This window comes from Thamnophis elegans, chromosome 2 (assembly GCF_009769535.1).
Source record: "Thamnophis elegans isolate rThaEle1 chromosome 2, rThaEle1.pri, whole genome shotgun sequence".
Taxonomy (NCBI): domain Eukaryota; kingdom Metazoa; phylum Chordata; class Lepidosauria; order Squamata; family Colubridae; genus Thamnophis; species Thamnophis elegans.
Window position 1 is genome coordinate 144,279,094 of NC_045542.1, and position 15,029 is coordinate 144,294,122.

The 15,029-nt window shown below is 45.9% G+C and overlaps 1 protein-coding gene across 1 annotated transcript in view; it reads right to left on the bottom strand.

The window, feature by feature from the left end:
- IL17RC (interleukin 17 receptor C) overlaps positions 1 to 15,029 on the bottom strand; it is a 41,015-nt gene that overhangs the window by 13,472 nt on the left and 12,514 nt on the right. The window contains exons 6-10 of the mRNA XM_032212275.1: positions 11,163 to 11,280; positions 11,017 to 11,061; positions 7,857 to 8,002; positions 4,556 to 4,615; positions 371 to 434 (exon numbers count right to left, since the gene is read on the bottom strand). Of these exons, the coding sequence (XP_032068166.1) occupies positions 371 to 434; positions 4,556 to 4,615; positions 7,857 to 8,002; positions 11,017 to 11,061; positions 11,163 to 11,280 (433 nt within the window). The remainder of the gene's footprint in view (positions 1 to 370; positions 435 to 4,555; positions 4,616 to 7,856; positions 8,003 to 11,016; positions 11,062 to 11,162; positions 11,281 to 15,029) is intronic.

Here is a 15,029-nt window from a genome sequence, read left to right on the forward strand (position 1 = left end):
GCTAATGGTTCCTGTACTTTGCAATTTTTCTGTTCATATAACCATACCATTCAAAGAGTATTCATCCCAAATTGCGTAGCTAAACATCTGTAGCTACAGATGACCAGCTGCCTGCAAGGAATATAAACCCTTCCATTCCCCGCCATCCAGTCAGAGCTGAAAAAAGCTTCTTGGATGAGAAGCAAAATGTCTTCAAAGAAAAAATAAACAAGAAAGCCCAGTTGCCTTCTGAAAAACCACCTTTGGGACACTTCTATCAAAGCGATCCCATCTTCCCAGCAAGCCCATTACCCCGCATATGCATATATTTACATTTATTTTAGCCATTCGCTATGTGCCTTAAAAACGGAATGAAATGCAATTTTCATACCATTTGCAAAGGGACAGAGATGAGTTCGAGGTGTGTCAGCTTGGTCTTCAATATTGGGCCAGATCTATGAACACAATATTTGAGAGGATAAGGAGAGGGAGAAAGATGGCTTTAAAGAACATTCCCCATCCATCCATCCATCCATCCATCCATCCATCCATCCATCCATCCGATTTTTATACTTCTGCAATATCTACCTCTGGGAGGAATACCAAGGTTGAGTAACCTCTTCTCAAGGAGAGCAAAGCCCCTTGGATCCACAGTCTTCTCTACCCTTTCCAGTGGTGGGTTTCAAAAAATTTCCAACTTACTCTGTGGGTGTGGCCTCCTTTGTAGGAGTGGCTTGCCGGCCATGTGACCTGGTGGGAGTGGCTTGCTGGCCATGTGTTTTCTTTCTATCTCTCTTTCTTTCTTTCTTTCTTTCTTTCTTTCTTTCTCTCTCTCTCTCTCTCTCTCTCTTTCCTTCCTTTTGTTTCTCTGTCCGTTTTTCCTTTTTTTCTTTCATCTCTCTCTCTTTTTCTTTTTTCTTTTTTTATTTATTTATTTCTTCCTTTCTTTCTCTTTCTCTGTGTGAGTATGTGTGTGTGTGTGTGTGAGTGGGTTCCACCACAAATCCGCGAAGCCCTTATCCGCGGAGACATAAGCGCGAAGACTAATTCGCGCTGTTCTAAGCGCTAAGGGAAAACGCGACCCTACCGTGATGACATAATCGCGGAGGGGAAATCCGCGCATTCCCAAGCACTCAGTACCCTAAACCTAACGCTAAACCTAACGCTAAACCTAACGCTAAACCTAACGCTAAACCTAACGCTAAACCTAACCATAAACCTAACCCTAACCCTAACCCTAATCCTAACCCTAACCCTAAACCTAACCCTAAACCTAACCCTAAACCTAACCCTAAACCTAACCCTAAAACAAACCCTAAACCTAACCCTAAAACAAACCCCTAAACCTAATCCTAACCCTTACCTTAATTGAAATCGGCTTTCTGCCGTGGCGCCGTTTTAAAGCGCCCTTCTGTTGCCGCGCTGTGGTCGCGGCAGTGATGATGCACGGTGATGACATCGCGGCTTTAGCGCCGCGATTTTATCACCACGATTTTGACGAGCGCGGTTTTGTCGTGCCACGGTGTGAGTTAGTGGTGGGTTTCAAAATTTTTTAGAACCTCTTCTGTAGGTGTGGCCTGCTTTCCTGGTCCACTGGTGGAACCTCTTCTAGCCGGTTCGGTAGATTTGACGAGCCGGTTCTACCGAATACGTAACTGGTAGGAACCCACCTCTGACCCTTTCCATCCCCAGTTGTCTAGAATCAACTCTGGCTTGTGGTCTCATTTCTTAAAGCCACATGACTCAACCCAGTGTAGGGACTGTCGTGTGAAACTGTGGACCTATTTTGATTTGGTCTGTTCATACATCCGATTGACACAAGGAAGACTGTATAGATATGCTCAAGGCCGCAGTTGCATAGTTGCAGCCACCATCTTGACTTTTTTGAAACCCCCTGTGGATGATCCTGGGAGGGAGGGGCCTATCCTGCCCTACCATCCTCCAGGCATTAACAGCTGGTTGAGGATGGTAAGAGGGACACGGTGGCTCAGTGGCTAAGACACTGAGCTTGTCGATCAGAAAGGTCGGCAGTTCAGTGGTTTGAATCCCTAGCGCTGTGTAACGGAGTGAGCTCCTGTTACTTGTCCCAGTTTCTGCCAACCTAGCAGCTCGAAAGCACATAAAAATGACAGTAGAAAAATAGGGACCACTTTAATGGGAAGATAACAGTGTTCCATGCGCCTTCAGCGTTTAGTCACGCCAGCCACATGACCATGAAGACGTCTTTGGACAGGACTGGCTCTCCGTCTTTGAAATGAAGATGGGCACCACCCTCTAGAGTCAGGAATGACTAGAACATATGTGGGAGGGGAACCTCATGACACAGGGCGTTTGATGTCACTATTCTCAAAGGACTTATCTAGCAGCGGGTGATGCTGTGCAACCCTATGCTTCATCAGTTGTAGATTGCCATTAATGCACACTAAGCCCACAAGACAAAGTCTGACATAGAAAAGAGGAAAATCTACCTGGGAATTGCTGCAAACATGAAATAGGTCACCAGATGGTGCCAGGGGGCATCTGAAGCTACCCTCCCATTTGGAACAAATCAGACAATCCAGTCAAAGCTCAGCTTTTGGTGCTCTGGCAGGCACATCTGTACAGTGCTCTTTGGCCACAGAATGCATGTTGTGGCCTTGTTCTGGGAAGCTTTTTTAATGCCCCAGACAAGTCTATAACCATGGAAAAGCTTCCTAAATTCCCATCTCGGTACTAACTAGATTCAACATGCCTTTGCTTCTGATCTTCAGATCAGGTTAGCCAAGTGCTGCCACCTGCCAAAGCTCATTTGTTACAAATACCGTATTTTTCGGAGTATAAGATGCAACTTTTTCCCTCAAAAAAGAGGGTGAAAATACATTGAATATAGCATTTTTGGCCTCCTCAAACTCCACCCCTTTTGCAAAAATGACCATGCATAGCCTTTAGGAGGCTTCCAGAGTACTCCTGGGGGCTGGGGAGGGCAAAAATGAGTGAAAAACAAGCTATGCATGCACTTTTTTTGACAAAAACAAGCCAGTTTCTGCAAAAAATGGGCCGTTATTTGCTCATTCCCCCCACCCCCAGCCTCCAGGAGCACTCTACAAGCCTCCTAAAGGCTATGCATGCCCTTTTTTAAAATGAAAAACGGGGCTGTTTTGGGGGGGGTCTGCAGAGTGCAAAAACTTTTTTAAAAAAAATTTGCCTCTTCAAAATCTTGGTGCGTCTTATACTCAGAAAAATATGTTAATCTAGAAACCAGTCCTTGTGTCAAGGTTCCAACTGGTGAACCTAACCAATTCAGCACTCCGAGAGGGACAGCTTTCTCAAAAGAAGTGTTTTATTGAGTACGCACCAGGCGCTTTGAGAAAATCAAGTGTAAATCAGGCACTGTTAGAATAGGGATAGAGAACGTTTTGATGAAGGAGGCTTGCACTACATTTTTAACAGCCTGGCGCTGGAATGGGTGAGACAATGATGCTAAGATAATAATGGGACTGTTTTGTTGTTGTGCCATGTCACAATAACAATTACAAATATAGCAAAGCCAAAGAAAAATCAATAGTAAATCTTAACATACAAGCTAATACCGTGTTTCCCCGAAAATAAGACTGGGTCTTATTTTCTTTTGAACCCCAAAATATGGCCTTGGTCTTGGTCTTGTGACCGGGCTCCCGAAGAGCCTGGTGTGGGGACAGGAGGACACGGGCACAGCCTCAGAGGCAAACGGCTGTGTTGTGCTGTCCCACCCATGAGGTGACTGCATTCACGAGCAGCTGCTTGGCAACCCCCCTCTCCAGCTGGGCAGAGCGCCACTCACCGACCCAGCGGTATCCCGAAGGCGCCAAGTCACAAGTTTGTCTGTCCCCCCCGTCCCCCGGCTCCCAAGGCTTGGTGCCTTCGGGATATCACTAGGTCGGTGAGTGGCACTTTGCCTCGCCAGAGGGGGGGTGTCCAAAGGGCTTATTTTCAGGGGAGGACTTATATTTTTGCCCACCCCACCCCACAAGTTTGGCATGGCCTTATTTTCAGGACATGTCATATTTTTAGGGAAACATGGTAACTATAACATTACTATATTGGACTGTTTTGGAAAATATAGACTTAAAAAAAAACCTATACCTATGGCAGATTTACAATTTTATTGGAGCATTTACACTACAGTGAATCCTGGTGTGGTCAGGAAAAGTCACAAATGATATCCTTGCAGGCCTGATTCCATCTGGGGACTACAGCTTGTCCCTCCCTAATTTAAAATAATTCAGGAGCTTCTAGGTTTCGGCTGGTTAGAGGTTAAAAACATTCACTCCACAGATCTCATCTTGGGATTTCCTGCCCTTCCTCAGTGAGTCCTCTGGCACCAGTCCAAGGTCATGCATTTCTACCTAAGAAACCAACCCTCCACAGGTACTCAATCTCTCCATCTCTAGAAGCAGTTCTGAGAAATACCGCAGGTGAGAAAATGGGCTAAAATATCCTAACCGTAACTGCCTTAATCTTGTTCTTTATTGTCTGCTCTGCAATTGTATATCAGATTTAACTCTGGGCAGGTGGCCTAAAGAATTATGGGAGAGATCTTCTGAAGCATTGTTCTTACCTGAAAGCAGAGACAAGGATACACCTGCGAGATTGGTAAAGTCACATTCTCCGATCCAGCCTAGGTTAGGGGGAGATAGGAAACTGTGAGTAAATCAGGGTGTACTACTTCACAGATGTTTTCAGGATACTAGGATTCCTAATTTTTTTGTTTTTATTTCATTTATTAAATTTATATACCACCCATCTCGACTAAAATTAAATACATATATGGCTACCCATCCTATATTCCATAATTCCGGGAAACTCACAGCAACAGTGATTAAAAACATAGAAGAAAAAGAAAGACTAGTATCCAGGGAACATCTTCTAGCAGCCCCTAAAAAACACACCCCAATATATAAATATCGCAACCACTGGGCTCCAGCTTCACTTTAGTCTAATACCTAGAAGAAAAAGACGCTTTTTAAGGCCTTAAAAGGAAAGGTGAGCAAATGAAGGCATATATATGTGTCTTGGGATAATGTTGCGGGATCCAATCTGGGTAGGACACCAAGACCAGACGTTCAGTCTTCCAAGCTTTTGGATTCATGCTGGAGACCATCCTCAGGGAATTTTTCTCTCTCCAAAATGTGTGTCCTGGGCTGTTATATGCATTCTATGTGGTGCCTGGTTTTCTGTTGCTTTTAGTTGTTAATTGATGTGTTGTTGGCCGGCTATTAAATCATTGGTTGTTCTTTCCTTGTGCTCCTAGCCCCTTGGCTCCTAATTACTTGATGAGCTGGTAGTAAATCAGCACCCCTGTTGACTGACAAGGGCCCCGTTTCCCAGGCTTCAATCAATCCCTGGGCTATTTTTGTCATTGCTCGGCCAACAAACTTAGTAACCGTGAAACCGAATGTATGTTCTTGTTCTCTCCAATGTGATGCTAGTAATGAGCTTGGGTGAATGGCCGCTGATTTCAAGGAGAAGGATGTTCCATGGGACAGAGGCTACTATGGACAAGACTTGCTTCACAGTTGTGGCTAGATGACAACAATTAAGGGAAAGGGCCTGGAGCATGCCATCCTATCTGATCTGATGGAGTGGGCAGGCATCCCTTCTCAGGGAGAAGCAGTCAATGGTGGGATTCAGCCAGTTTGGGCCGGATTGGGCAAAACAGCTGTTAAATTGCTAACTGGCCCACCCCTTCCAGGAGTCCCCCCCCCAGCCCGTTTTGGCTCCCAGGAAGCTGCAGAGAGGCCTACTAGGCCCAAAATGGGGCACAGGCGGGGAGTGTGGTGTGGCCCCCTCACAGCCTGTGTTTGCTTCCAGGAGGCTGCAGGGAGGTCTACTAGGCCCAAAATGTGGGGGGCACCCCCCCATGGCCCATTTTTGCTGCCAGGGAGGTGTAGGAGGCCAAGTGCTGCCTATTACATCCACTGGCCATGCCCACTATGGCCAGTCATTAGGGCAAAGAGCCAGTTGTTAAATTATTTGAATCCCAAAACCGGCAGTTCACAGATAACTTTATAGCTGTTACAATAAAAATAGTCCTGGGTGGTATTAGTTTCTTAGTCTGGTCTACACTTATAGGGCTGACACTTGCTTTTTCTTTAGGCTGAAATAACAACTGTTTCTGATTTCCATCTCAGTTGTCTGATTTCAACAAGAAGAAACATCTTGTTATCCTTAATAACAACGATGGGAAATCCCTTGATTTTAGTCATTCTTTCCTTGAGTTAGGAATAAAACCCTGGAGATCTGATTCCCTGAAGCTCCATAGCATCTTCATTTGGAGGCAGTAACAAAATGAGCAAGGTTTATATGCATCCAAGAAAAAAAACAATATGCAGGTAGTCCTCGTTTAACAAGCACTTGTTCGGTGACAATTCAAAGTTTCAATGGCACTGAACGGGTGGTACTTTTGACTTCCAGCAATCACATTGTCTCTGCAGTCATTGTTCTGACCCAGGCTTCCCCAAAAAGCACGAAGCAGATTCCTGGTCCCGACAAAACCCCTTTTTATTAAACGAATGTGAATTTCTCTCATTCACATTCAGCAAAGGCCTGGTAAACAATCTTTCAAAGTTGAATTGATGACCACAGAGATTATCTAGCTTGGAAAGCTGCCATGTAAATATTTTCCAAAGGCAGAGCTGTCCAAGGAAAGACTTGGCACAGAGTCTCTGTGATTCAGGAACAGATCTTCATACTTCTGAAATGAACTAAGAAATGAACGAATTGTTTCCTCCAAAAGCCCACTCTTCTTTCACTCCTCTTTTATTTCCTATTGGAAGGTTCCATTTACCAATCACCTGTGGCTTTACTCCCAAATCCACCCTGATTTCTGAGCTGTTCTTTTCTTCTCGCAGCTCTGCGCATGCGAACAGGCTCCAGCTGTTCCTCTGCCTCACTGCTGTCTAGCTCTGGAGGCAGCTGATAACTGTCAGACAGCCCTGGCCCCCTCTCTGCCTCCGACGCAGAGCCCTCATCAGAGCCTTCCCCAGACTCCAGGACTGGCCCATGTTCCTCCCCAACCTCCTCACTGTCTGAATCTGCTGCCAGCTCTGCTGGCCGCTGGTGGGCCACAACAGTCATGTGAACACAAGCTGGGCACTTGACAATCAATTACTCAGATCTAGCTTTACTTTTGCTGCAACCATTTAATTTTAGTTAAAAAAAAATAAACTAGAGTTTTTAAAAAAACTCTATCACTTCAACCAGATGGAGTTGAGAGTCTTTCTTTCTTAAATGTCTAAGTTGGGGCAGGTCTGACACTCTGTCCCCATGCAGCAGTCACTCCTGATCCCACTCAGTGTCTCACCAGCCAATTGTGCGCCTTCTCCAGGGGTGGGATTCTACTGGTTTGGACCCGTTTGGGCAAATCGGTAGCTCCAACTTTCATCTGGAAACCCACCCCACCCCACCCCACGCTATGCTCACCTATATTCTCTTTTCTGAAGCCCATCTGACAGGCATGGCAGAGTGGATTCCACACCTCAGCTGTTTTCCTCCCCAGCAGTAATGTAGAAGGTGATTTCTCTGTAAACTGCGTACATGCGCTCAGCAAACCAGTTGTCAAACCGGTAGGATCTCACCCCTGACCTTCTCCCACCAAAAGCAGCCACTTACTTGCCTGCCAGCCTGTTTGCGACTCTCCTGGGACTCGCTTAAAATCCTGTGATCCTCACTTAACAACAGTAATGGGAGTGCCAGGATTGCTGTTGTTAAGCGATGAGGTTCGTGTGACCACCCACGTTATGCTTGCATCGTTTAACGACAGAAAAATTGGCTCCAATTGCTGTTGTTAAGCAAGGATTACCCTGTTCTTGACCGGGAAGTACTAGGCAGGACAAACACTGGGGGAAACCTTCACTTACCAGCAACCTGGGAGTCGCCTGATCAAAACCTATAAATCCGACCGTCCGATTCAGATAGAGCCACAATTTGAATTGTTGTCCCTTAGGGATGTTTTCCACATGTAGAATCGCTGACTGTAGTCCCACAGAAATGGATAAACTTGGCACTGTAAGACAAAATTTGCTATTAGCATTCCACAGCATTGAGGGCTCAAATCAGTTGTCCAGTTTTGCATAATCCAAATGTGGCTTTTGTTTCCTGGGAGGCCAAAAAGCATCTAATCTTCCTAGATCAGTGATGGCGAACCTATGACACGCGTGTCAGTGCTGACACGCGTAGCCATTTGGGGTGACACGCACAGGATTTCATGCGATTCATCCTCAGCTCCTGCACGGCCGCCGACGATGAAAGAATCTGTGCTGGAGGAACGGGGGGGGCGGGACGTGTGATCTCCCCCGCCCACACTCACTTACTGTATCGCCGCCGCCCCTTTCTGAGCGCAGGGGCTGCTGGTAAGGCGTGCGTGCCGTGCGCACACACGTCATCAGCGCGGCGAGGGAGGACCCGCAGGAGAGGAGCGCGGGAACAGTGCGCGCCTCTCTCCAGTCAGGCCGGCACAGAGAGTCTACTCCTGGGACTGTCGGTTACGACCGCACCACAGCAGGGAACAGCGGAGTGCCAACGGGAACTGTGAGCGCCATTAGCAGCAACTATAAATTGCGCAAAATTATGTTTTTGTCGAAGTGACACACAACGCGAGTTATGCTCGATTTTTTGCCGATTTTTGACACACCACGCCAAAAAGGTTGCCCATCACTGTCCTAGATGGTTGGCTGTTCCCCTGTTATCTTTTTTACTACTTAAATCCTTTCTTTTTTTTATGCAGGCAACTATCTCATCTCTAAAGCCTTTTGAGTATGGGCCAAGACCAGCAGTAGGGCATCTACACACAGGACTGTGTCCAGGAGAGGACCCACAAATGAAATATGTTTTTTAAAAAACCCAAGTAAATAGCCCAATATGATGAAATTGATTAATCTCATTAAGTTTGAAGCAAGAATAATCATTTTAAAAAATCACCCAGCTGGCTCTCTCTTGCAGCTAAACTCAGCTCCCAGGGTTATAGTTGGGAGTGGGGGGGATAGGAGGAGGAAGGAGTATTAGGCATGTTTGCTGCTTTGAGTTATTTACTAAAATATTAAAGGTGGAATATAAATAAACAAAGACAGGTAATCCTCGACTTACGACCACATTTCAGCCCAAAATTTCCATTACCAAGCTACAGATTTAACTGAATTTTGTTCCATTTTATGATCTTTCTTGCTACAGTTGTTAAATGAATCGCTGCCATTATGATGTTAGTAACCCGGTTGTTAAATGAATCTGCCTTCCCCATTGACTTTGCTTGTCAGAAAGCCGCAAATGGTAATTGCATGATCCCAGGATATTGTAACTGTCATAAAAACTGGCGGCCAACGGGAGGGAAAGGCGTGAGAAAGAGCGAAGGCGACGATGGCGCTGCTCTTCTCCGCCCTCCGCTCGCGCCTCCGTGCCCACCCCAGCCTCCCGTTCACCCCGGATCCAGCCACCTAAGCAGATCCCTCGCCGAGCGGCTCTTGCAGGAGATCCTCTAAGGAAAGGCTTGGTTCGCAAACTGTCTTCAGGAGCTGCGCAGGGCGAGCCCGGTTCTCGCCCTTACTTAAGACGGCGGGCCCGTCCTCGCTTGCGGGGAGCCGCCTAAATCTTGGGAACCGGCCGGACAGGCGGCAGAGCTTCCCGGCTGTTGCAAGATAAGGCGCGCAGCTCCCTTGGGGAAGCAGCGCTCACCGCCTCCTGCCTGCAAAGGGCTTGTTTGCTCTCTTCGGAGGATGCTCCCTTTTCAGGGCAGGGATTCCTCTTCCTCTCTCTCTCACACACACAAACACACACTCAATCATACTCTCTTTCACATACACAAACACCCCACTCACGCTCAACTTCCTTTCTCTCTCTCACACACAAACACACTCAGTCATTCTCTGTCTCACATACACACACCACTCACAAACACTCTCACTTTTCCTTTCTCTCTCCTTCGCACACACACCCCATTCTTAAGAGACCTTTGTCCAGTGTATCTCAATTAGGGGTGGGGATGTTTTAAAGCTGGCCCGTTGCAAGATTATTATTTTTTTGGAACAGAGAACTGCCTGAATACAATCTGTATCATTCACTGGAACCAGAGGTTTACTCTTCCAAGCTTTGGGACTTGTGCTGGAGAGCCCATCCTTAGGGAACTTCTCTCTATTTGAATGTGTGTATTGAGACAGAGGGCTGTCTGTTTTCTTTTTTCCACTGAATTGGTGAAAATTACTTTGTAAACTTTAAAAAAAGAAAAGAAAAATGGGCTGGAAGGAAGAGAGAACACTTTGAGTTAAGATGAGCCACAAGATTTTAGGGAAATAAGACAGGGAAAGAGCAGAAAGACAGAGAAGGTGAAGATAGATAGGCAGAAGGAAGGAAGAAGGAAGAAATAGGAAAGGAGGGAAGGAGGAAGGAACAGAAGAGAGAAATGGAAAGAGTAAAAAAACAGAGAAGGTAGATAGGCAAAAGAAATGAAGCTGAAAGAATGGAAGGAGGAAGGAAGAGAAAAGGAGGAAGGGAGTGAGTGAGGAAAGAAGAGAGGATGGAAGGAGAAAGGAAGGAAGAGAGGGAAAGAGCAGAAGATGGATAAGGTGAAGGTAGATAAGCAAGAGGAATGAAGGAAGAAGTGAGGTGTCTCGAGGAGGGGGAAAACATTTAGTGACCAAAGTTACAATGGCATTGAAAAAAGTGACTGATGACCATTTTTCACACTTAGCGACCGTTGCGACCATTTTTCACACTTAGCGACCATTGCAGCATCCTCATGGTCACGTGATCAAAATTTTGGCAACAGATTCGTATTTATGCTGGTTTCAGTGTCCTGGGGTGACCTTTTGACAAAATATCAATTTTTTAATCAAGCCCCCCCCCCCCCCGCCCCCCGGTCAAAGGTGTCCCTCTTTACCAATCTGAAAATCTGGTCACCTTAGGTTTGATCCAAGGAAAAACGTGGTTCTTTTATGCTACAAGAAGGAATGCTGGGAGTTGCTTGAATCCCTGTTGATGCCTACACAAAGGGAAAAGTATTGATGGGAAAATCGGCGCATTAGAGCATACCTTGGCACAGGTGAATGGCATCTGTGGCTTTGGGCCAGGTACAGTCTATGAACAGAACACAACAGAGACATACAATGAGTTGGGAGGTTCAGGCTGATTTTATCAAATGGATTTATTGCTCCATTTCTTATTTCTGGAGAACTCACCTGGTCCATGGTGCGTGAGTTGTAACACACCTGCAGAACGATAACGAGGCCACGTGAAGACTCTGAGATGCAGCTCCCCACTGAGAGCTACTGGGAAGCAGTTGTACTGCAGGGACCACTAGAAAGGAAAGAGGGGGGGGAATCAAAGAGCTTTTCTCACCCAGATTGAATTGAATTGAATAATCTTTTATTGTCATTTTCCTGTATACTGTACACAATAGATAAAGGTAAAGGTTCCCCTCACACATATATGCTAATCATTCCCAACTCTAGGGGGCAGTGCTCATCTCCATTTGAAAGCCAAAGAGCCAGCGCTGTCCAAGACGTCTGCCTGGTCATGTGGCTGGCATGACTAAAAGCTGAAGGCGCATGGAACTCTGTTACCTTCCCACCAAAGGTGGTTCTTACTTTTTCTACTTGCATTTTAACATGCTTTCGAACTGCTAGGGTGGCAGAAGCTGGGACAAGTAACGGGAGCTCACTCTGTTACGTGGTGCTAGGGATTTGAACCACCAAACTGCTGACCTTTCTGATTGGCAAGCTCAGTGTCTTGGCCACTGAGCCACCACGTTCCCTACTGTACACGATGGCACAAATTAAAATGAAATTCTGATCTACCGGTCTCAAAAATAAGAAAACCACTCACCAATGTCCCCATCCCAAACGTAATAATAATAACAATAATAATAGAATAGCAGCAGCATCCAAAAATAAAAATTATACAAAAATGACACTAAAACATAAATATATAGTTGCATACATAGATGCATACATACATATTAATCACAGTCCATCTTGAATACATAATGGAAAAAAAGTCTTGAGAATTTACAAGCTTCGTACTATATGATACAAAGTTTTCCGCTTCAAATACCATATTAGGACTATGGTAGGACTATGGTTCCCAATGTCTAGAGCCAGCACAATTGGGAAAACATTACACAGAACATAATACAATAACCAGAACACATCTTCTTCAGCAACAAATAATCAGATAAGCAGGGATTAGCACTAGACAAAAACTAAGCAGAAAACAATACCACAATCCATACAACATAGTACTAAAGAGAAAACCAACCAAACACTGGCAGGGAAAACTATAAACAGGGTGCAAACCACACGCCTTGTAGTTCTGAGAATATTAGCAATAGTTAGCAATAGTTAGACTTATATACTGCTTCATAGGGCTAATGAAACATCTGCAAGAATACAACCAAGCTCCGAAATAGCAGCTCTCTGTAATTTTCCACTGCTGGCTGGCCAGTCAAAAGGTAACTGGCATTACTAAAGGCATGTTAAGGTAGTGGCCACAACAGTGTGATCGAAGCTCTGCCCCTCTTTATATGTATGACAGTTCCATCCCTCTGCATGTGTGATGCACAAAAAAGAGGTGGAGCTTGAATCACACTATTTGATCCATCGTGACGTTTGAGCCCACCGTGAAAATACCCCTGGGGCAGTGCGGATATTTTGCAACCACACCTTGTAAAGTTTAGCAACATGAAAACCACAGGATTCTTCTTTTTAAATTCAAAAAACTAAGTTCCAAAAGCCCGAAAGACTTTGGAAGTCTGAATAGGTAACTCTTGGTGACTTGGCTGGAAGTTATGTAGTAAAAATGAGATGCCTTTGGTGAGGATTTCTTTTATCTTTTATCCGGTGAATGGGATGTATGCAGTGAAATCGTTACACGAGGGCTGTGATGGCAAACCTTTTCGGCACCGAGTGCTGAAAAGGGAGCACTTTGTGTGTATGCGAGCGCTCATCTGGTCTGCAACAAGAGGAACTGCCCAGGGAGCATGCGCGCACTGGAAAACTAACTTCTGTTTCATTCCAGCAAGTCTTCTGGTTACTGCTTGCGCATGCACATGCGACGATCAGCTGGCTGGCACGCATGGCCACACCAGAAAATGGAAGACCAGCTCTTCTGGTTTCTGGCACTGCTGCATACACAAAGGCCAGCTGATCATCGTGTGCGTATGCACGCCAAAAATCCAGAAGAGGAATGGGCGACGCCACATGTGCCAGGTGACATGGCTCTGCGTGCCACTTTGGCCAAGTGTGCCATAAGTTCGCCATCATGGCACTAAGGGCAAGGAGACCCAATTTCAAATCTCCAGCCAGTCACAAAGCGGCACAGATACCCCTGATAGGTAAAATAAGGACAGGAAGTGGCCCTGTGCCTAGATATATATTTACTTCGTGTTAAACCTAAATATGGTTTGCTGATAGTTTAGTGATGTGTGAAAGCAGCCATCAGTTTGGAAACCATGCCATGTATGTCGGCTGATTTTATTTATTTATATTTATATTCCACCTTTGTTACTTTATGAGTAACCCAAGTATCACACACACCTTCCCCCTATTTTCCCCACAACAACAACCCTGTGAGGTGGGCTTGGGCTGAGAGAGAGAGGGACTGGCTCAAAATCGCCCAAGTTGTCTGTCACGAATAAAGTGGGACTAGAACTCCTGGTTTCTAGGCCAGCTTCTTAACCATTTAACCCTTGTGTGTGAACCCAGTCAATTGCAATTTATTCAGGAAATCTCAGCCTAATGTGCTGCAAGAATGCTAGCCTGCATTTTTTGGAAGAAAGGCAAGATTTCTATGTAAATAAATCGATCATAAGTTAATAGTTGCTGAGAGAAATGCAAACAAGGGTATGTGATTACCAGCATGCCTTGCTTGTCAGCTTTCCAAAGAGATCAGATAGCCTGTTAGTCTGGGCAAGGCCAGCCTTTTTCCCTAATTATCTAATTCAGTTTATATTATAATAAACAAACAGAGCACAAAACAAAGTACACAGAATAAACATGCATGTATATTAATATACTCATGGAATGCATTTTTTAAGGGACAAAGGATTCCATGACAACATCGGTAGATTATGATTGGTTGGGAGCTATGCCTGGGGTCAAAGAACAACATGCTAGTTCGGCAATTCTGGGAGTTGAAGTCAGCACATCTTCAGTTGCCAAGGCTGAGAAACATGATTCTGGAGCAGTGGTGGGATACAACCGATAAGCCCCGGTACGGGCATACCAGTAGCTGCTGGGAGCACTGGGTACCGTTCCAGTATGATGCTCCAGAGGGCCCGCCCACCCGCGCTCCTTACCGGTATTTGAGCTCTTTGTTTGGAGCTTCTGCGCTTGCGTGCAGAGCATACGGCACCTGCGCGACACTCCGCCAAGCAGCTGTAGCGTCACGGAGGCATCATGGAGACGTCGCGGAGGCGTCACAGGCGTCAAGTACACATGTGCGTGCTGCACGCATTCATGTGGTGGACGCCCAGCCTCGTTGCACCGTATCAGTTGCACCGGGATCCAGAAAACCCACCACTGCTCTGAAGGCTCAACTTTCTCAACTTTGGAATTCACTGGGTGACAGTAGACTGATTGTTTCTCTTCATCCCACCTACCTTGCAGGATAAAATGAGGGGAGACCCCCTCCCCATGTGCACCATTGCCCTTTGTTTTGGTGAGATCAGATGAAGTGACTGGCAATGCGCAACCTGCTTCAGGATTACCAGATGAACCATTGCCTCAGGAACAGCAAATACCTGAGGCAGAGTCATCGGGTAATCAACAGAAGCAGCCGCTGTGTCTGAAGTTGAGGAGCCTGACCTGCCACCTCCACCCAAAGCAAAGATTTGTTCATGTGGAGAAGAGAGTAAAGCAAAGGTGCTTCTTGAGAGAAGGGAGTTGTGTTCTCCTGGCATGGTGGCACTGGCACTGGGTGTGGTGGAATCTCCAGCTAGACTGGAGGGGTGTGTTAAGAGGGGTTCCACCACAAATGCGCGCACAACAAAAGCGCGCCTGACTAAACCGTGGTGTCTAAAGCGCGGTGACAAAACCGCGCGACGAATG